Consider the following 23,434-nt stretch of genomic DNA (forward strand, 5'->3'; position numbering starts at 1 on the left):
TGTAGTAGAGTCCACAACATCGTACGCCTGGCAGATGGTGTTGCGACTGGGTGCAGCGAGTGCAGGCGGGTGCAGCACAGGCTGAACGGGTGCAGCCGGTTGGTGCACCACCGGTGCAGGCGGGTGCAGCACAGGCTGAACGGGTGCAGGCGGTTGGTGCACCACCGGTGCAGGAGGAGGAGGAGGTGCAACACTCTCAGCACGACACTCACGCATCAGGTCCGAAAGCTGTGCTTGCATGAACTGTAGTAGAGTCCACAACATCGTACGCCTGGCAGGTGGTACTGCGATCAGGCGGAGCGAGCATAGGGGGGGGGAGTGTAGGAGCACTCTCAGCCCGACAAACTGATGACTGAGGAGAGTCAGAGCTAACCCAATGACTGCATCCGGGTTGTTGAACTTTACTTCGTACGTCTGGCATAGGTCTGGACTTTACGTTTAAGAGGTCTTGAGACCTGAGACCAGCGTAACTCTGCCTTTATTTTCTCCTCTAAATCTCTTCTGCAGACGAGCAAAATAAGGGCTCAATCGTCTGCGGGTGGGAGTGACGGTCTCTGTAAGACACGCCCACAACCACCGAGGATACTTCTGTGCGCCGATCAAGGCCTGCCGAACCCTTTAATCCTTCGACATTGCTTCTCCCCTGGGCTTGGGAGCTTGCAAGAGGTCCCGGACTGGGAGGACGACTGGCGCGCACAGAAGTACCCTCACGCACAACACTGACACACTTTGCGCTAATCACTTATCACTTTGATTTCTGTTTGCACTTATTTCACTGAACTCGAAACTTTAAGTGGTTTGTACCTGAAACACGCAATTCTATCCTTCTCAAAAGTTAGTAATTGCGAAAACAGAATTACAATGTAACAGAAAAATCTAATGAAAGAAAATTCAGTGGCTGGAAAGAGACTAAACACTAGATCACTCTAGAAACGTTTAGTTTCTTCCCCTAAAGAGACTAGGGATAAGAGCAAAACGATAACGACGTTACTCGTACGCCTGGCAGGCTTGAGGGAAACGTTTATCCTCTTTCTCCCTCCGTCTCTATCTCTCTCTCTCTCTCTCTTGACTTAGAACCTGAGAGAAGAGCCCAATCATATATATCGTTAAAACATATTATTGTTAAAGGAAAAAACTGAAATATTTCCCAAAAAGAAAAGTTCCTTTATTAGGATCAAAACCATTAAGTTAAGAAAGAATGAACAAAACGCTAGACACGGTTACTCTTACTGCAATGTGAAACCGTGAACATTCTTTCTCTATCGTAACGATAGAGTGCAAGTTGAAACGTTCTGAACGTCAACAACTGCCGAGACAAACAAAACGTTAGTTCAACTTTGAAAACAGTACGAGACTGTCAAAGAAATTCTTTCAAAAACATTAAAATAGCATAATATGTTAACAGGTAAAACCGAAATGACGGGCTCACGATAATTAACTTCGGTACCAAGAAAAGACCGCCTACTATTAGGAAGGTCGAATATAAACAAATATAAAAATTAATTTTAATAAGTTTATAATAAAAGGAAGTTAATCGAAGAGGCCTATAAGAGGCGGAGAGATATAAAATAAATCTATAACTTTTGTTAAGCAAAATTAAGAAAGAGAGTCTATACTCTCTTAGACACCAGCACTTCCGTCTAAGGGAAGGGTCGGCCATTGAAAGGTGAACGAGAGTTCATACTCTCTTCGTCACCAAAATTAATCAAATTAATTCCAAAAGCTAACTAAGCTAAAATAGAAGTTTCCAGTAAAGCGACAGCCGAAATCAAAGAGAAATACTTCACCAAAGTCGTGAAAATACTCCAAGAACATAAGCGTATCCCAGAACGTCTTGTCAGAAGCACGACAGAGGAATAATTGAGGAGGTGTCAACAAGAAGTACTTGAGTACCTGGCCACAGGTGGCGCTGGTAAGAACACCCCCTTCTAGTATTGTGATAGCTGGCGTATCCCTCCATAGAATTCTGTCGGGCAACAGAGTTGACAGCTACATGATTATCGGGTAAGTTTAATATTGAAAAAAACTACTGTATAAGAGAAGTAATGAACAATTAAGATAAAATATTCTAAGAACAATAAAAAGATTAAAATAGATGATTCAATTCATAAACTATAAAAACTTATAAAAAAACAGAAGAAGAGAAATAAGATAGGATATGTGCCCGAGTGTATCCTCAAGCAAGAGAACTCTAACCCAAGATAGTGGAAAACCATGGTACAGTACAGAGGTTACGTCACAACCCACGACTAGAGAACAATGGCTTAATTTTAGAGTGTTCTTCTAGAAGAGCTGCTTACCATAACTGAAGTCTCTTCTACTCTTCCTAAAAGGAAAGTAGCCTCTGAACAATTAGTGCAGTAGTTAACTCCTAGAGCAAAGAAGAATTGTTTGATAATCTCAATGTTGTCAGGTGTGTGAGGAGGACAGAGGAGAATGTGGAAACAATAGGCCAGACTATTCGGTATATGTGAAAGCAAGGGAAAAAATAAGACAAGATAGCAAGAGAGGATTCTACAATTGAAGTTGCAAGGGCTTGCAAGCTTTTTTTTTTGTGGGGGGGGATGGAATGCTCTTAAAGCCTAATTTGGGCTGCAACATCCTAAGGGTGTCATCCTTATCCATGTCGTCACTTGAAATCAAATATTCAGGTTCATCCAAAGGAGAAGGAATACCTGCTTGAGAGGAGATGGCTCACACCCTTGGATGTAGAATCTCCTTTGTTGAGAGTGTGGGAGGTAGGAACTTGCTCAATCAGCTAGATCGCAATGGATTCTCAAGGCCAGAGATCTGAGAACTCACTGTGTCTAAGGCCAGGTGAGCAAGTTCAGACCATGGCAACTCAAAGAGATCTTTAATCCTTTAGAGGAGTTGAAATGCCGATTGGTGACTGTCGAACACACTCTAACAGGAGCCATAGTACCTCTCCAAATTCCTTGGACTCACAAATGATTCTAAGAGCCTCAACAAATGAACACTCAGTTTTGGGAGTCTCTGCCTCCACCAAACTAGTGTTGGGCCCCATTGGGACATTGAAAACCACCTCCTCTCTCTAAAATGAGGTGGTCTTAACATGCCCCTCAAGAGAATTCTTTCCTCCCACAGTATGCACAATGTACATCAAGAAAGGAACATGGTGTGTACCCAGAAGAAGTTAAAAGGTGGGTACGATCGGCCTCCCTTCCAGAAGAAGAACTGCCTTGAGCCCTCATCCCCCCAAGAGACTGACAACGTACAGCATAATTTGGTCTCGATGGGGTGTGAAGGTGAACATGGTATCAGGCTTTCATCTATACTAGTTATAGGGTACTTTGTGGTGAAGAACCTAGACAGTGATAACACGCACACAATGGGCCATATTGGTCTTGAAACCAATGACAATTCTCCTAAGCATAGAGAGAACACATGGGCCTCTTCAAATAAAGCAGAGACAATGCCAGAAGGTGCCACTCCCCTTCAATGCTTCCACAGGTGACCGAGGTGAGGCAGTAGATGAGAAGACACCATAAGAGCAGCCTGTGGCTGTGGATAAAAACCTCCTTTTGTTGACAGTGCATCAGAGATGCTCAAGGATGACCAGCTTCATTAGATTCATTTTATTGTTGTTGTACAGCTACATACAACAAGAGGATAACTAAGATGAGCGTGTAAGAACTACCGAGGTAGGATAATAAGCGAGCGCTTGCAAACAGGAGCTCTGGGCGCGCTACCAACTGCAGTACTGCGGTAAAGCAAGCAGGTGATTGTGGGCGAGCTAGTAGTTCTCACCTGGGTAAATGCTCACGCTACTATGGTAGCATCAGATCAAGAGTGTGCACACAGTACTGAAGCAGTGCGAGAAAAGAATTCACAACTCGGTAAGTGCAACAGAAGTCGCAAGTAGACCTCTGTCAGCGAGAGGAGCTCGCCCACCCACCTCACTAATGCTCAGTAGCTGGGTGTGCAACACTGCACATGATTCTCTAGCTAACTTACGGTCTACTCGCCTACATGCCTGAGCAACGTGGGTTCCAGCATGATCGCTCATCAGCACACCCACATTAGGTTGACAAGTTGCCAGATGCGACCCTACAGGAGATGCAAGCATGTATGGTGGGAAAAGCAGGCTCTTCCCTATATGGAGAATAAGCACAATACCCAAAGGACCTGACCTCAAAAAATACCAAGCGTAGGACACAACGGCGAGTTTTGAGAACTGCGGATGGTCTCCGTACTGCCTCATTATCTCGCTCCGAAGAGCTGGAGCGAGACCTGGAAGAATCCAGTACTCGTTTCCTCATCCCTCAAAGTGGAGACCACACAGGTGAGAAGGGCCCTCACTCGCGAATGAGAGAGGTGCTCAACACCAGGCAGTGAAGCTAAAGACTTCATGAGCTGCGGAACTCAGTCTGAGAATGCAAAGGTTAATCGGCAAGCTTTGAAGACTGATGGTAGTCAGCTTCTGGGTATGCTACGAACAGCTTGCCCACCTAGTCACTTCGAGGGATGCCAGGCTGTAACTGCTCTTGTTCATATACCGAAGCTGCATGAACGATGGGTGCTAGAGCAGAAGCAGAAAGTACTGAAGCTGGGGACATGTGAAGCTCTGGAGGGTCACCCACCCCAAAGTCTAAGAGGGAAAGACCAAGGTTAACTGCTGGGAAGGCAGATGTGCACTCCCACTGTGCCCCAAAATGAAGCACCTCGAGCAGTCGTTTCTTCATGGAAGAGCCTGAGATTCCCAAAAAAGACCATAGTTGATGTATAGTGTCAGCAGACAGACTACCCTCTGGCCAAGGACACCGCAGCTTCACTAGGGGAAGCGACAGGGCACTCTGCAACAGAAGGTTGCTGGGGGTCAATTGACTCACTGGGAAGATGGCCACACCCTACAGTCACTACAAGGAGATCCCGAGAGAGAGAGAGAGAGAGAGAGAGAGAGAGAGAGAGAGAGAGAGAGAGAGAGAGAGAGAGAGAGAGAGAGAGAGAGGAGAGAAAGAGAGAGAGAGAGAGAGAGAGAGAGAGAGAGAGAGAGAGAGAGAGAGAGACGAGAGAGAGAGAGAGAGAGAGAGAGAGAGAGAGAGAGAGAGAGAGAGAGAGAGAGAGAGAGAGAGTAGAGAGAGAGAGAGAGAGAGAGAGAGAGAGCATGACGTGCCATCACTTCACCGATCCAAACGTAAAAGTGACGTCATATCACTGATGACTGTGAGAGTGGGGCGGCTAGTCTACCACCCGCAAATTAGTGGTAGGAGTTGTTTACCTCGTTAAAAGTATTATGGCTAGTTCATCTTCGCCAAAGTAATACTGTATTCTCATATATAAAGAGCAAAGGTTTTGTAGGCGTTGGAACAAATTACTTTTTAGAAACAAGCCAGAAAATGAAAGTAATTTCAAGTCACTGAAAGTCAATCACCCATAGGATACTATGAAACAACAATATAGTTCATTCTCTCACATGATTAAGAAAACATTTTCAACCAAGCACTTCCTCAGCTACTAAACTAAAAAAAAATACACAAATTATTAAGATAATGGTGGAGGATTTTTTCATCAGCTATGCTAAAACAGACTGAATACATCAGAAAAAAAATCTTAATTATCAAGAATATCTAATTCTTTATAAGTTTTTATTACTTTACAGATAATATTTCAGCATCAAAATGTTGGTAACTTTAGCTTACCTTAAATGACAAGCTGATGTTTCATAAGTAAAGTATAATAGTTCTTATATCACTCATAAGATGATGTGATTTATGTCAGGTATGAAAGTAAACAAAAATACTTACCATTCCTTTGATAAATAGATCTTTCTCTATTTCATTCCAATGAATTTTTGATTTGCGATTATGTGAACTCTTCTTGGCACTTGAGGATCCAGACCCACTAGCATTAACAGAGTTGACTGTTGCTGCATGGGTTGGAAGAGAATTCTGTGATGTTATCACTGGAGGCTGACCACTGTGGGTATTTGATGAAGCTGTGTTCAAAGCAACACCCTCTTCTCCAAATAACCCAAATTCTCCCCCAGAGTCAAAGTCAAAAAAGTCTGGTTCACTTCTGTAAAAATGAATTAGGCATTATAATGAACAGCAAATGGTATAAGTGCATGTTTAGTAAGATTATAATTACCTTAAAACATTTTAAAGAATACACAGAATTTAAAATAAAGCAAACTTTGTAGTAAAATTTTTTACAGTTTTTCAACATTTACCCAAAATGTATTCATATGCTTTTATGTTTAAGATCTAGCTTTAAGGCAAGAAAAGTGAAAAAGTTTTCCTGGATTTAACTAGCCTGTAAAGGTGTTACACCATCCCATCAAGTCAGTTTGCTACTGAGGCCACAAGAGTGCAAAGATGTTGGAGGGTTAACTATGAATAACAGGGATATGTTTTCAGCATGCTGAAATGAATATTGAATCATTAACAAAGTACAGGCAGTTGATAATGACAGGTGACCCAAAGGGAATCCCTGTGCCCCCTACCTGACACAGAATAGCTACATCTGGCTTTAGTTGCAACCAGTATGAATATACTGTTGCACTGCTCTCTCAACTGTTAGATCTTTTCTTACTGCTGTATAAACCGATGGATCTATTCTTATTTTACTTATGAAATATATTTTCTTCTCAGTGCTCTTCCTATGAGGATAAAAACCTTCAAAGCCCTGTGTGTTATGTTGTACCTTAGTGAGAGGGTGACTGTAAGCAGGGAACCCTTGGGATTGTTCCCACTATTTGGATTAGGAAGACATTAAATTGGGTGTCGTTTGTATCCGCTTGCCCGATAATAAAAATTATTCATCTGGCGGAGGAAGCTCCTGTAGCTTCCTCCTCTGAGAATGCAGTCGTAATGGGCTGCCAAGATCATGACTCCTTTGTGACAACAAGGAAGAAAGGAAGTTTGTTCTGTCTGCATCCTTTGCCAACCTCATCTCCCTCCTCCATTCACTTTTTTGGACACTTTCTTCTTGAGAAAAAGAAAAAGAAAGTAGTTGCTTGAGAAGGCCATTTGCTAAAAGGATGATCACTCACCTTTGGGAGAAAGTGATGGTATTTACCCTCTCACTGTTAACTTTGGTTAGCTGCTGTTACACCAAGTGTAGGGGAGTGGTTCTGCTCACACTGAACATTAGTGCTGTAGGTCAGGGACCGAGGGAGTGTAAACAACTATCTTTCCTGTTCCTGAAGTGATAGAGGAGGACTGTGTCTTACCCTTGTGCACAGGTCAGTAGCAATAAGGAGCTTACACATCGACCAGTACTTTTGTGGTTGACCAATATTGTTTATTCAGCTGCAGGTGAAGGGTCCTACTCAGGCTGATTTGCAGCATAGTACAATAGACCAATTGGGGCACCATTCACACTACTGGACCTCCTCATGCCAATATGGAGCTCATGCATCAGCTGTTATCTTCTGGGTCAGTTCACAATCATTAGCTTATTGTGACAGTGACTGCTGTTTGATGAGTTGCATGTGAATGGTCATATCAAAACTGATCTCCACCATCATGCAGTTACGGAGCTCATGCACCGACCAATACCTGTGGGATGGTTCAGCAACCATGAGCTTAGGATAACAGCTATCGCCATTACTCCTCAAACTGTTACAGAGCTTTTCCACAGACTGGTACCATTAGGGTTGGTCAGCAAGGTCATATATTCCAACATTCTGCCCCTGTTTACAGAGCATGGGGGGATATATTACTCTAGATTCTAAAGAATGGGAATCACAAGTGTAGCTTACCAACACTGAGTGAGACCCAGCAAGTAATGCTTCGACTGCTTCCTCTCTAATAGAGGGGGTCAGAAAAAAGAAGTTAGTCATTCTACCTTTCATTCCAGACTTGCATCTGTACATTATCATAGACAAGATACTGACTGTTCTATATGGGAACTGGTTTGGCTACACAGTTACTTGAGCAGCCACAACAGGACCAAGCACAAAGGTGTTAAGGGACTTGTGGGTATACTTCCATAGATAGAAGGCACCAAAGCTAGTCTGGTGTTTCTAAACCACAGCCTTCAATGCCTTGCTGACTGCAAGATTCCTTTTGAAGGCCCATGAAACCTAGCTCATAATGAAAGGAAACCTTCTTCTACTCATCACTGTGGGTGACTAAATAATAGACTATGCATCTCGTCTACTCTATTTGCCGATGCTAAGGCTAGATAAAAGATGGTCTTAAGGGTAAGATCTCCATCTGACGACCTTCTCAAAAGACTCAAACAAGGAACACATAAGAATGTTGAGAGCAAGTCTCCCTCCAGGTGCTTGAGGTCCCAGACAGGCAAGACTGCTCAAAGCTCCTCATGAATATAGATGACTACCATGATCAAAGCCGTGTGGAAGCTTTTGACAGAAGCAACTGAGAGGCGCTTCGCTCAGCATATGAAGATGAGGAAATCCACAATCTGCGCAAGAGATGCTCCGACCGGAGAATTCCTTCGACACCAATCGCAATAGATGGCACACTTTCCCTGATAAACAGCTACAGAGGAAATTCGCAGGTACCCAGACATCTCCTGTGCAGTGCCGTGCGAAAAGACATGCTCGAAAGAGATACTGCATAGCCTCCAAACACGAACTTCAAGTGATTTCTAGGAATGGTGATACTGTACCTTAGAAGGTGCAGCTGACAAAGATGTGTGAACCATTGAGGTAGTTCCGTTAGGATCTTGACGAGTAGTGCTAACAGATCGGGATACTACTCAGCAAGTGGTCATCTGGAAGCCACCATGGTCATCCAGTCCTAACATAATGTAGTAGCTCGGCCTGGGCACCAGCCCCCTGTTGAGATACTATTGCTAGAGAGTTATGGGGTCTTTTGACTGGCCAGACAGTACTACAAAGGATCCTTCTCTCTGGTTACGGTTCATTTTCCCTTTGCCTACACACACACACACACACACACATCGAATAGTCTGGCCTATTCTTTACATAATCTCCTCTGTCCTCATACAACTGACAACATGACAAATTCGTAGATAATTTGTATTTTTCCTAACTATACAAACCTTAGCTATTTAATAGGGGTATTACTTTCGGCGTAGCTGAAATGACGAGCCATTAGAATTTTAACTAGGGTTTACTACCCCATCGCTAGTTAGCGGGGGTAGGGGAGGGTAGCTTGCTGGTGGGCAAGTTTGACTAAATAGCTAAAGTTTGTATAGTTAGGAAAAATACAAATTACCTACGAATTTGTCATTCGTTCCGTAACTGACAAACAAACCACGCTATTTAATAGGGGTGACTCACCCATTATGAAGGGTGGATGTCCCAGCCAGTACTGGCTTTTGGCTTTGCCCGGGGGCTCGTTATTTGAGTGTGTCAGCACTCAAAAATAAGGAGTCCCTGCACCTCGCAAGAACCTTGCTACGCAAGGACTGCGGCCTACGCAAGCTGTGTGTGAAGGTATAATCAAGTGTGACTCGTCCTAGGAAGTTGACCTGTAGTCCTTTAGATGGAAACTTTAGGCTAGGACTCTCCAAATACCACCTCGTCAGGGTATGGGGACGTGACAGTATTAGCTTAATACTAGGAACACAAGGAAACATGGTTTACCTGCAGTGGTTTGAGGTCAGCTGTGCAGAGAACCCAGGATGCTGCTTTCCCCAAGAGAGGAGAAGATGAAGAAAAGAATAAGGGCCAGACAAACCTTTTCATTCATGCAGACTAAGACCGGGTAACAATGCCCTCAACCTTCTGCTACTTGTCCAATAAGGAGCCTGAGGTTTAAATAAGCTGTTGTGCAGCCACCACAGGGTCGATAAAGAACGTATCGAGCCTCCTGTGGGTCACGTCTTGCAGGTAGTGGGCTGTGAAGGTCGTCTGACGCTTCCACAACCCAGCTTGAAGAACCTGCGTCACTGAGAAATTCTTTTTGAAGGCCAGGGACGTAGCTACGCCCCTGACATCATGTGCTCTAGGGCGATGTGACGGAGGAGGGTCTGGATTCAGGGACAGATGAATCACCCTACGAATCCATGCCAAGATGGTGTTCTTGGTGACCCTCCTCTTAGTCCTCCCTGTGCTAACAAACAACGCTTGCACCCGAGGACGGACTGCAGCCGTTCTTTTGAGATACTGTATAGCCTCAAACTCCTTACTGGGCACAGTAGGAGATGGTCTGGGTCATCTGTTACAGAACGGAGACTCGAAATCTGGAAGGAGTCGAACCGAGGGTCCGCTACCCCCGGATTCTGAGTCTTAGCAATAAACTCAGGGACGCTAAGAAACTCAGGGACGAAGTTGAACGTTACCTACCCCCATCCCCTTGAATGCTGGATAGTCTCCAGGCATGAAGTCGTAGCGAAGCTACGACTTTGTGGAAGATGTTGGCATGTGGTTGTCTGAGTAGATCGTGACGCGGAGGGAGTTCTCTCGGAAGTTCCGTTAGGAGTTGCAGAAGGTCCAGAAACCTTTCCGCGTGATGTCATAGCGGAGCTATGAGGGTCATTGACAGATTGACCGATATTCTGGTCTTGTTTAGCACCCTCTTCATTAGACAGAACGGGGGAAAGGCGTACACGTCGATGTTGTCCCACCGTTGTTGGAAGGCATCTTGCCAGAGCGCCTTGGGATCCAGGACTGGGGAGCAGATGATCCAAAGGCCACTTGGTACTCACTATCTGGGATGCTCTGCTCAGATTGTCGGCGAGCACATTCCTCTTGCCTGGAATGAAATGTGCCGATAGTGGAATCGAGTGGACTTCGGTCCATCTCAGTATCTCTACTGCAAGATGGGATAGCTGCTTCGAAAAGGTACCTCCTTGCTTGTTGATGTAAGCCACTACTGTGGTGTTGTCACTCATCACCACCACAGAGTGACCCGCCAGGTATTGTTGGAACTGTTGAAGGGCCAAGAAAATAGCCTTCATCTCTAGAAGATTTATATGGAGGCCCTTTTCTGATTCTGACCACAGGCCTGAGGTTGTGTGGTGCAGAACGTGGGCCCCCCACCCTTTCTTTGAGGCGTCCAAAAACAGCATCAAATCCGGGAGGAGGACGAGAAGATCCACTCCACTTCGTAGGTTCTCGTCTGTCACCCACCACTGGAGGTCCGTCCGTTCCGCAGGTCCCATAGGGATCATGACGTCCGGGGAATCGTAACCTTGATTCAACCGGGACTTGAGTCGCCACTGGAGGGATCTCATCCTGAGGCGACCGTTGGGAACTAGACGAGCCAAAGATGAGAGGTGACCGAAGAGATGTAACCACGATTGGGCTGGAAGCTCTACTCGTCTGAGAAAAGGGCTTGTGACCTTCCTCACCCTTGCTATCCTGTCGTCTGATGGGAAGGCTTTGTGGAGATTGGTGTCTATAATCATGCCTAGGTATACCAGTCTTTGAGTGGGAAGCAGAGGACTTCTCGAGATTTACCATGATCCCTAGATCCTGGCAAAGTCCCAGAAGTTTGTCTCGGTGTTGAAGAAGGGATGACGCTGAGTCTGCTAGGATCAGCCAGTCGTCCAGATAATGGAGGAGACGGATGCCGATCCTGTGTGCCCACGACGATATTAGGGTGAACACTCTGGTGAAAACCTGAGGTGCTGTGGAGAGACCGAAACACAGCACCTTGAACTGGTACTCCTTGCTGTCTAGGCCAAATCTTAAGTACTTCCTTGAAGATGGATGAACTGGGATCTGGAAGTACGCGTCCTTCAGATCCAGTGTACACATGAAGTCTTGTGGTCTCACTGCAAGTCTGACCGTGTCTGCGGTCTCCATGCTGAACGGAGTTTGTTTGACAAACTTGTTCAAAGCCGAGAGGTCGATGACTGGTCTCCAGCCTCCGGACACCTTTACAAGAAAGTGTCGACTGAAGAAGCCTGGGGACCCGTCGTGGACCTCTTGGAGAGCGCCCTTCTTCAACATGGTCTGGATTTCTGCCCCAAGGTATTGCCCCCTTGCTGATCCCATGGCAAGGGAGCTGAATGACACTGGATTCGTTGTCAGGGGAGGTAGAGATGTTGTGAACGGGACGCGATATCCCTGACTGATTACGGAAATCGTCCAGGAATCGGCCCCGAGTTGCTGCCACCTGTCTGCGCAACTTTGTAGGCATCCCCCCACTGGTGGACATGCAGGGGGACTGCCAATCTTAGCGTTTGCGGCCTCGGCTGCTCCCTCTAGGATTTTCCCCTCCCCTGGAGGACTTTTTGTTTTTCCTGTCCTTGACAGGAAAGGGCTTAGACACCACTGTCTTTGCTGCCGTTGTCTGTTTTGTGGTCTTGGTAGGACGGGAATGCTGGGGCGCTGAAGGCTTATAGGGCTTGGATGTCAAAGCCCTATGTGGGAAGGAGTCTTGGTGGGACTTCCTCCACCTCTCAGCAGCATGTTCCACTTCTTTAGGCTCAAACAGATTCGTTCCCTCTAAGGAAGAATGCCTGAGCCTGCTTATCTCGGTGCTAGGGAACCTCTCAGCCACCGCATCCTGACGTTTCAGGATGGTGTTCGCCCACGAGTTCGAGACTTGGTGGGCACGAAACTCGATCGTGCGAGTGCCTGAGAGGAGGAACGTCTCCATGGCTTTCCTGGTACGTTCTTTGGAGAAATCCTCCGAACGTATCAGGATACCTAAGGTCCCTAACCAGATATCCAGCCACGAAGTGGCTTGCATAGCACACTTCGCAACCTTCTCCTGATTGAGGATCTCAGTCGCCAAGAATGAGACTTGCCGGTTGGAGTCTCTCTCAAGAGGGACTCCCCTGGTAAGCACTTCCAAAGAATGGTGAAGAGGGAGAGCTAAACAAGGCTCCTCTAAGATCTCGAAGTACCTCCTCTGCTGTATGCGAGGAGGTGGGAGAAGCTTGTTGCCGGCACTGGATCGACTGGAGGAGGCTAACTCAGAGAGCTAGACCGCGATCTTGTCCCTGGTACTCTTAACCCCCTGAGACCAGGGCAGAGCCGCACTGGCCTTAGAAGGTTTTTGAGTCCCAAATACTCGGTCCAAGACCGTGTCTTTGCCCTCTCGAGGGGGAATCTCTGGGTCAGCAAACCCATTGAGTCCTCATAAGAGCCAGAACTTGCCAAAATGCATGTTCTGACTCCTGTAGCTCTCCTCCGGATGTTAGACTCGCAGCGAGGTCTACTGTCCCCAAAGGCTCTTCTTGGGGAGAATTGCGGACGTTGTCCGAGTGACTAGCTGGCTCCGTCCTAAGTCTTGTCAAGGATTTTGGCACTGTCTTAGAGTCCTTCAACTCCTTCCTGGGAGGGATGCAGGACTCCAATAACGATGGAGGTAAGCTCTTCTCCGCCCCTACCCGGGAAGACTTTTCAGCGCGAGGTGGGGTTTCCCTCATTGGTGCGATGAGGGAATGTCTCACCTCACGTGACTCCCGAGGACGGGAAATCCTCGTCCGACAGGGAGGGAGAAAAGGTCGAGGGGGGGGGGAGCCTGCCTAGAAGGCTTACGGGGAGATATCTTAGCTCTTGGAGAAGTCACCGCGTCCGAAACTCCTCTTTTTCTCTTCAGGGGGGTAGACGCAGACAAAGGATTTATGGCCAAATTCAGAGAGAACAGGCTTGAAAGCCTACGTAACCACTCTGACTAGTGCCCCAAACCATGGCTGCTGGCTGACAGCTGCGCTGTCAGACACTCCCTCTGGAGGGACAGGGATCAACCGATCCCCGGGAGGAGTTTCCATAGGGGGGTTCGCCTGAAAAGAAAAGGAAGAAGAAATGTCCCTGGACCTTTCTGGAAGCTTCCCTTCCACCGGCGAGCGCGCTGTTCTGCGTTTACGGGGAGGGGAATGTGGCGATGGCGACCTTGCCGTGCGTCGTCCTGCAGCCTCGCGCGCGGGAGGGTATTGGCGCTCGCGTGATGGGGAATACCAGGGGTTGCACGTGCGTGGGAGAATGATGGAGCGCGCGCGGGGAACTGCTGATGTGCGTGCGCGCGGGGAACTGCTGATGTGCGTGCGCGCGGGGAACTGCTGATGTGCGTGCTCGCGCGAGGGCGATTGCGAGGGCACGTGGAAGCGTGCGCAGGAGGCTGATTGTGCGCTCGTGCGGGCAGGATCAGGATGATAGGCCCGTGGGCGTGCGGGAGAGAGATCGCGCGCCCCAGAAGATGTCGTAAGGCGCGCGCGCGCAGGAGATATTGCTTGCGCGTGGGCGCGCAGTCGGAACCTGTGTGCGTTGGCGCGCCTCTTGTGGGCGCACGTCAGGCTGGCGGTGCATAGCTGCTATAGGGGATGAGCGTGGGCGCGCAGGGCACGAGCGAGTATCCTCGTAGGCGCGAGCAGGTGAACGTGCGCTGGCGAGGGATGGCGCGCAGGAGATAGCAGGCGCGTTGGCGAGCGCTGGAGAGTAGGTGAAGTCTTAGACTTCCCTACCGCCCCCAGATCCGAAGATCATGAGCACGCAGGAGAGATGACAGTACGTGGACGCTGGCGCGCGGGAGAGCACTGGTGCGCGGGAGAGCACTGGTGCGCGGGAGAGCACTGGTGCGCGGGAGAGCGCTGGCGCGCAGGAGATCGTTGGCGCGTTGGAGAGCGCTGGCGCGTTGGCGCGCTGGCGAGCAGGTGAGCGCTAGCGTGCTATCTCAGGAACAGCCTTGCGTTCAGGAGACCGTTGGCGCGCATGTTCAACATGGCGCGTAAGGGATGTGTGCGCGCGATGGCGCGTACGCCCTTGTTGCGCCGAAGGGACCAGTTCCTGACTATAATAGACAGGTTTTGTCGCCGCGTAAAGCGCATCAGCTGCCAGGAACGGCGACGGCAGGTCAGCAGGTCTGTCGGGTGGAAGGTCGACGTGCCCTTTGAAAGGACGACCTTCCACTGAAGGGGATCGTGAACGATCCGCAGAGAGGTCCAAGACCGTAGCAGGAACAGTCAGTGATTGTTGACGAGGCTCCTCTACGGCGGACTGCAACGACGATGATGAACCGAAGAGGCGCCTCCTCGCTGCTTTATAAGGTGAAGGAAGGCAAGCTTTTGGAGCGCAGCATTGCCCTCTTGCGTAGGACAACAATGGCACAAACGTGCAAGAGCGTGCTGGAGTGCAGGAGGAGTAGATCGTTGGGCGAACAGGAGACCAAAGTTGCGCGGGTGTGTGCTGACGTTCGGTGCTCTCTGTTGCGCCGGCGATCGTACGTTGGCAGGTGAGCGGAAGGCTGCTGGCGCCCTCACGCGATAGTCTGCTGGCGTGCTAGCGCGAAGGAGTGCTGGGGCGCTCGTGCGGAAGACTGCTGGCGCGCTTGCGCGTAATAGTGCTGGCGCACCCGTGCGGCATAGTGCTCGTGAGCTCACGTGGAATAGTGCTGGTACGCGCGGAAGTGATAGCAGGCAAGAGAGAGCTGGCGCTCAGGCGAATGCCGGTGTGCAGAGATTGTTGGCGCACAGGAGAGCGCTAGAGCGTAGGACAACAATGGCACAGAATATCGTTGGGCGAACAGGAGACCGAAGTTGCGCGGGTGCGTGCTGAGGTTCGGTGAGCTCTGTTGCGCTGGCAATTGTAGGTTGGCTGGTGAGCAGAAGAGTGCAGGCCAGCTCGCGAGGGAGACTGCTGATGCGCTAGCGCGGAGGAGTGTTGGCGCGCTCGCATGGAAGAGTGTTCGCGAGCTGCGCGGAAGACTGCTGGCGCCCTCGTGCGGAAGATTGCTGGTGCACTCGCACGGAATAGTGCTGCTGCGCTCGCGTGGACTAGTGCTGGTGCGCTCGCGCGGAATAGTGCTGGCGCACTTGCGTGGAAAACTGCTGGCGCGCGCGGAAGATTGCTGGTACACAAGAGAGAGCTGGCGCACAGGCAAACGCTGGTGTGCAGAGATCGTTGGCACACAGGAGAGTGCCCTCTTGCATAGGACAACGATGGCACAAGCCTGTGGGAGCATGCTGGAGTGCAGGAGAACGCTGGCGAGCAGGAGCAGATCATTGGGCGAACCGGGGACCAAAGTTGCGCGGGTGCATGCTAAAGTTCGGTGAGCTCTGATGGGCCGGCGATCTTAGGTTGGCTGGTGAGAGGAAGGCTGCTGGCGAGTAAGACTGCTGGCACACTCGCGCGGACGACTACTGGCGTGCTAGCGCGGAATAGTGCTGGCGTGTGCGCGGAATATTGATGCGCTGGAGAGTGCTGGATCTGAGAGCGCAGAAGAGCGCTAGCGAGCAGGTAAGCGCTGGCGCATTAGCGAGCACTGGATCTGAGAGAGCAAGTGAGCAGAAGAGCACTGGATCTGAGAGCGCAAGTGCACAGGAGATCGCTGGCGCGCAGTAAGGCACTGTGTAGGGTTTTGTGCAGTCTCCCTAGAATACGAAGCACGCAAGCGGGTACTTGGGCACGCAGTTGCAAGCGAGAACTCGCTCGTAGGAGAGCGCTGGCTCGTGCGTCTGGGAGAGTGCTGGCGCGCTCGCGTGAAAGACTGCTGGCGAGCTCATGTGGAAGAGTGATGGTGCATTCGCCTGGAAGACTGCTGGCGCGCTTGCCCAGAAGACTGTTGGTGCGTTCGCGAGGAAGAGTGGTGGCGCGCTTGTGCGGAATAGTGCTGGCGTGCGCAGAATAGTGCTGGTGCGCTTACGCGAAATAGTGCTGGGGAGATAGCGCAGAAGTGGTGCCACGCGCTCATGGAAGACTACTGCCGCGCTCACGGATGAGTGCTGGCGTGCGCGAAAGTGATAGCTCGCAGAGATCGTTGGTGCGCAGGAGAGCGCTGGAGCGTAATACAACGATGGCACAAGTGTGGGGGAGTGTGCTGGAGTGCAGAACGCTGGTGCGCAGGATATCGTCGGGCGAACAGGAGACAGAAGTTGCGGGGGTGCGTGCTGATGGCGCACACGCGGGGGAGAGTGCTGGTCCACGCGGGAGACTGCTGGTGCGCTCGTGCGGGTTACTGCTGACGTGCTCGTGAGGAAGACTGTTGGCGCGCTCGTGCGGAAGAGTGCTGGTGCGCTCGCGCGGAAGATTGCTGCGCAGTAGAGCGCTGCATCTGAGAGTGTAGAAGAGCGCTGGCGAGCAGGAAAGTGCTGGAGCACAGGTGAGCGCTGGCGCATTGGCGAGCACTGGATCTGAGAGCGCAAGTTAGCAGGAGAATGCTGGATCTGAGAGCACAAGTGCGCAGGAGAGTATTTGCACTCAATAAGGCACAGTGTAGGGATTTGTGCAGTCTCCAAAGAATGCGCAGAAGCGTGCAAGGGGGTGCTTGGGCATGCGATTGAGGGTGAGAACTCGCGCGTAAGAAAGCGCTGGCATTCGCGACCGGGAGAGTGCTGGTGCGCGCGCGTGGGAGAGTGCTGGTGCGCGCGCGTGGGAGAGTGCTGGTGCGCGCGCGTGGGAGAGTGCTGGCGCGCCCGCGAGGGAGGCTGCTGGGGCGTGTGCGCGTGGGAAAGTGCTGCCGCGCCCACGAGGGAGACTGCTGAGGCATTCACGCGGGACACTACTCGCGCAAAAGAGTGATGGCGCACTAGCGAGGAAGTGTGCTGGCGCACTCGCGCGGAAGAGTGCTAGCGCACTCACGAGGAAGACTGCTAGCACGCTCGCCTGGAATAGTGCTGGCACGCTCGCCTGGAATAGTGCTGGCGTGCTTGCGCGGAAGAGTGCTGGCGTGCTTGCGCGGAAGAGTGATGGCAGGCGCGCGGAAGAGTGATGGCAGGCGCGCGGAAGAGTGATGGCAGGCGCGTGAAAGTGATGGCAGGCGCACGGAAGATTACTGCGCAGTAGAGCGCTGGATCTGAGCGCGCAGAGGAGCGCTGGCAAGCAAGCAAGCACAGGTGAGCTCGATCTGGGAGCGCAGAAAGGCACTATGTAGGGTTCAGTGCAGTCTCTTTAGAATATACAGAAGCGCACGAACGGGTGCTTAGGCACACGATTGTGGATGAGAACTCGCTCGTAGGAAAGCGCTGGCGAGCACGCCCGGGAAACTGAGGGCACGCACGTGGGGGAGAGTGCTGGCGCGCGCGAAGGAGAGTGCTGGTGCGTGCGCGAGGGAGAGTGCTGGCGCGCGCGAAGGAGAGTGCTGGCGCGCGCGAAGGAGAGTGCTGGTGCGTGAGCGAGGGAGTGCTGGCGCGCTCACGTGGGACTCTACTGGTGCGCTCGCGCTGAAGACTGCTGGCGCACTCACGCGGAAGAGTAATGGTGCGCTTGCCCGGAAGACTACTGGCGCGTTCGCAAGGAAATATGCAGGCACGCTCGCGCGGAAGACTGCTGGCGCACTTGAGCGAAAGAGTGCTGGTGCGCTCACACGGAAGAGTGCCTCAACACTGCTGGCACGCTCAAGTGGAATAGTGCTGGTGAGCTCGCGCGTGCACATGGAAGACTACTGGCACGCGCGGAAGTGATAGCCGGCAAGAGAGAGCTGGCACGCAGGCGAACGCTGGTGTGCAGAGATTGTTGGCGCGCAGGAGAGCGCTGGAGTGTAGGACAACGATGGCACAAGCAAGCGAGAGCATGCTGGAGCGCAGAATGCTGTCGCGCAGGCGCAGGATATTATTGGGCGAACAGAAGACCAAAGTTGCGTGGGTGCGTGCTGAGGTTTGGTGAGCTCCGTTGCGCCGGCGATTGTAGGTTGGCAGATGAGCGGAAGAGTGCTGGCGCGCTCGTACAGAAGGCTGGTGGCGCGCTCACACGGAAGGCTGGTGGCACGCTCGCGCGTAAGACTGCTGGCATGCGGAAGAGTGCCGGCGGCCTCGTGCGAAAGAGTGCTGGTCACTCGTGTGCAAGACTGATGGTGCGCTTGCCCGGAAGACTGCTGGCATGCTCGCGCAGAAAAGTGCTGGCGCGCTCGTAGGAACACTGCTGGCGTGCTTGGGCGCAAGCCTGCTGGTGTGCTCGCGCGGAAGAGGGCTGGCGCGCTATCATGGAATAGTGCTGGTGGGCTCGCGCGGAAGACTGCTGGCGCGCTCGCGCAGAATAGTGCTGGTGTGCTCTCGCGGAATAGTGCTGGTGTGTTCGCGCGGAATAGTGGTAGTGCGCTTGTGCATTAGAGTGCTGGCGCTCGAGCGGAAGACTTCTGGTGCGCTCGCGCGGGAGAGTGCTGGCGCGCACTTTTCGGTTAATGAGCAGAAGAGTGCTGGTGCGCACTTTTCGGTGAATGTGCAGGAGGGCGCTGGAGAGCAGGGAAGCGCTGGTGGGCAGGTGAGCGCTGGCTCTTTGGCAAGAGCTGGCGCATTGGATCTGAGACCGCAACTGCGCAGGAGAGCTGGTCTGAGAGTGCAGGAGAGCGTAAAAGAGCGTCGGCTCTTTTTGTTGGTGCATTGGCGAGCGCTGGGTTTGAGAGCGCAAGTGAGCACGAGGGTGCTGGCGCGCTGTAAGGCACTGTGTAGGATTTTGTGCAGTCTCCCTAGAATGCGCAGAAGCACGTGACTGGTTGCGCACGGGCGGGTGCATGGGCACGCAATTGCGTGGCGTGCGCGCAGAACACTGCTTGCGCACTTGCGCGGAGGAGTGCTGGCACGCTAGCGCATAATGGTGCAACACAAGACTGATGGCGAGCTCGGGCGGAAGAATGCTGGCGTTCTTGCGCGGAAAACTGCTGGCGCGCTCGCGCAGAAGACTGCTGGCGAGCTCTCGCGGAAGACTGCTGGCGCGCTACCTTGGAAGAGTGCTGACACGCTTCTGCGCATGACTGCTGATGCGCTCGCGCTTAAGACTGCTGGTGCGCTCGCACTTGAGACTACTGGTGTGCTCGCTCGGAAGAGTGCTGGCGCACTCGCGCAGAAGAGTGCTGGCACGCTCGCGCGGAATAGTACTGGTGCGCTCGGGTGGAAGACTGCTGGCGAGCATGGATGATTGCTGCGCAGGAGAGCGCTGGATATGAGAGCGGAGAAGAGGGCTGACAAGCAGGCAAGCGCTGGCTTTTTGTCAAGAGCTGGCGCATTGGCGAGCGCTGGATCTGAGAGCGTAAGAGACCGCTGGCGCGCAGTAAGGCACTGACTATAGTTTTGTCCAGTCTCCCTAGAATGCGCAGAAGCAAGAGGGTGCTTGGCCACGCGATTGCAGGCAAGAACTTGCGCATAGGAGAGCGCTGGCGCAGTTGCGCGGAAGGCTACTGGTGCGCTCGCGCGGAAGAGTGGTGGCAAGTTCGCGCGGAAGAGTGGTGGCAAGTTCGCGCGGAAGACTGCTGGCCCCCTTGCGTGGAAGACTGCTGGTGAGCTCGGCGGAGGACTGCTGGTACGCTCGGCGGAGGAGTGCTGGTGCGCTCATACGGAGGTCAACTGCAGTGGCGGCCGAAGCATGCAAGGCCATCCGCCAATGTAAAGTCCGATGACCAAGGAAGAAAGGTCAAAAGGGAAGGTTCTCCATCCTTGAGAAGCTGCCGTACTACGCTGTCTCACACACAGTGCATGAAAAGAAACCTACAAACATGAGAAATTCAGAGATAATTTGTATTTTTCCTAACCATACAAACCTTAGCTATTTACATTGGGTTTACTTTCGGCGTAGCTGAAATGAGGAGCCAATAGTTTTTAACGAGGGTTAACTACCCCCGCGCTAGTTAGCGGGGGTAGGGGAAGGAGTAGCTTGCTACCCCTCCCCCCCTACACACCGGTGATTTGCTTCACTTCACTTAGAGGTAGGACTTGACTTGGGGGACAGGGCTGGCGGGCAAATATGTGTAAATAGCTAAGGTTTGTATGGTTAGGAAAAATACAAATTATCTCCGAATTTGTCATTTGTTCCGTAACCGAAATACAAACCACGCTATTTACATTGGGTGACTTACCCCTTAGGAAGGGTGGAAAGTCCCCAGCCTTACTGACTTTGGCTTTACCCGGGGGCTCCGCTTCCCAGTGAGTAGCACTTTGAGAAAAGGAGCACCTGCTCCTCACAAGTTCCTCGCTTCGCAAGGAACGTGTGGCCTACATAAGTTGTGTGTGGAGGAAAGAGCGTGACTCATCCTATGAAGTTGACCTTGAGACCTTTAGATAGGAATCTAGGATAGGACATTCCCAATACCACCTCGTCAGGGTATGGGGGACGTGACAGTATTAAGCTTAATACTAGGAGCACAAGGAAGCATGGGTTACCTGCAGAGGTTGAGGTCAGCTATGCGGAGACGAGGATGCTGCTTTCCCCAAGAGAGGGGAGGATGAAGAAAGAAGTAAGGGTCAGACATACTCTTTCATTCACGCAGACTAAAACCGGGTAACAACGCCCTCAACCCACTGCTACTTGTCCATAAAGGAGCCTGAGGTTAGACCAGCTGTTGTGCAGCCACCACAGGGCCAATAGAAAAGGTATCGAGGCTCCTGTGGGTCACGTCCTGCAGGTAGTGGGCTGTGAAGGTCGTCTGACACTTCCAGACCCCAGCTTGAAGCACCTGCGTCACAGAGAAGTTTCTCTTGAAGGCCAGGGACATAGCAATGCCCCTGACGTCGTGTGCCCTAGGGCGACGTGACGGAGGAGGGTCTGGATTCAAGGCGTGATGGATAACCCTTCGAATCCAAGCCGAGATGGTGTTCTTGTTGACCCTCTTCTTTGTCCTGCCTGTGCTAACAAACAATGCTTGCACTTGAGGACGAACTGCAGCTGTTCTCTTCAAGTAACACCTCAGACTCCTCACTGGACAGTGTAGCAGCTGGTCTGGGTCGCTTGTTACAGAACGGAGACTCGCGATCCTGAAAGAGTCGAACCGTGGGTCCGGCACTCCAGGGTTCTGAGTCTTGGCAACAAACTCAGGGACAAACCTGAACGTTACCTCCCCCCATCCCCTTGAATAGGCGATGTCGTACGAGAGACCATGAAGTTCACTAACTCGCTTGGCAGAGGCCAAAGCGAGCAGGAAAGCCGTCTTCCAAGACAGGTGGCGATTAGAGGCCTGGTGTAATAGTTCGAAGGGAGGTCTCTTAAGAGCCCTGAGAACCCGAACCCCGTTCCAAGGAGGAGGTCTCACTTCCGACTGAAGGCAGGTAAGCTCATAGCTACGTATGAGTAGAGAGAGTTCCAGCGAGGAAGAAATGTCCACTCCTTTCAGCCTAAAAGTCAAGCTTAAGGCTGAGCAATAGCCTTTCACCGCTGAGACCGAAAGGTGCATTTCCTCCCGCAAATAAACGAGGAACTCCGCTATTGCTGGAATAGTGGCATCGAGTGGAGAGATACCCCTCCCACGACACCAACCACAGAAGACTCTCTACTTTGCTTGGTAGACTTCCTCAGAGGACTTTCGCAGAGGAATCTCCGCAACCTGTTGCGAAAAGCCTTTCTCCGTGAGGAGACGCTGGACAGTCTCCAGGCGTGAAGCCGAAGCGAGGCTACGGCCTTGTGGAAGATGTTGCAGTGTGGTTGTCTGAGTAGCTGCAGGAGCTGCAGAAGTTCCAGGAACTATTCCGCGTGATGCTATCAGAGTCATCGAACAGTTGACCGATAGTCTGGTCCTGTTGAGCACCCTTCTCATCAGACAGAACGGTGGGAAGGCGTACACGTCGATGTTGTCCCACTGTTGTTGGAAAGCATCTTGCCAGAGTGCCTTGGGGTCCGGGACTGGGGAGCAGTACAGGGGCAGCTTGAAATTCAAAGCTGTCGCGAACAGATCCACGGTCGGGGAACCCCACAAAGTCAGGACTTTGTTGGCTATCTGAGGATCCAAAGACCACTCGGTACTCACTATCTGCGAAGCCCTGCTCAGACTGTCGGCGAGCATATTCCTCTTGCTGGGAATGAAGCGAGCTGATAGTGTTATCGAGTGGACTTCGGTCCACCTCAGAATCTCTACTGCAAGATGGGATAGCTGCTGCGAAAAAGTACCTCCCTGCTTGTTGATATAAGTCACTACCATGGTGTTGTCGCTCACCACCACCACGGAGTGACCCGCCAGGGTCCGTTGGAACTGTTGAAGAGCCAGAAAAACGGCCTTCATCTCTAGCAGGTTGATGTGCAGGTATTTTTCTGATTCTGACCAAAGGCCTGAGGTCCTCTGGTCCAGAATGTGCGCCCCCCACCATTCTTTTGACGCGTCCGAAAAGTGTCAACTCCAGGGGGAGGACGAGAAGATCTACTCCCTTTCGCAGGTTTTCGTCGACCAGCCACCACCGCAGGTCCGCCTGTTCCGAAGGCCCTATCGGGACCTGTAAGTCCGGGGAATCGGATCCTTGATTCCACCGGGACTTGAGCCGCCACTGCAGGGATCTCATCCTGAGACGGCCATTTGGAACCAGACGAGCCAGGGAGGACAGGTGACCTAAGAGACGCAACCACGATTGGGCGGGAAGCTCTTCTCGCCTGAGGAAGGGTTCTGCCACCCTCCTCAGCCTTGCTATCCTGTCGTCTGATGGAAAGGCTTTGTGGAGATTGGTGTCTAACAACATGCCTAGATAAACCAGTCGTTGGGACGGCTGCAGAGAGGACTTCTCGAGATGTACCACGATCCCCAGATCCTGGCAAAGTCCCAGAGGCCTGTCTCGGTGTCGAAGAAGGGTCGACTCCGAATCTGCTAGGATCAGCCAGTCGTCCAGATAACGAAGGAGACGGATGCCGTTCCTGTGCGCCCAAGATGAAATCAGGGTGAACTCTCTCGTAAACACCTGA

The 23,434-nt window shown here is 51.5% G+C and overlaps 1 protein-coding gene across 1 annotated transcript in view; it reads right to left on the bottom strand.

Annotated features, from left to right (window-relative positions):
* Positions 1-23,434, bottom strand: part of LOC137654661 (histone H2A deubiquitinase MYSM1-like) — a 55,725-nt gene that overhangs the window by 21,416 nt on the left and 10,875 nt on the right. Inside the window, exon 2 of the mRNA XM_068388508.1 lies at positions 5,766-6,036. Within this exon, the coding sequence (XP_068244609.1) occupies positions 5,766-6,036 (271 nt within the window). The remainder of the gene's footprint in view (positions 1-5,765; positions 6,037-23,434) is intronic.

Source organism: Palaemon carinicauda, chromosome 15 (genome assembly GCF_036898095.1).
Source record: "Palaemon carinicauda isolate YSFRI2023 chromosome 15, ASM3689809v2, whole genome shotgun sequence".
In the NCBI taxonomy this organism is placed as follows: domain Eukaryota; kingdom Metazoa; phylum Arthropoda; class Malacostraca; order Decapoda; family Palaemonidae; genus Palaemon; species Palaemon carinicauda.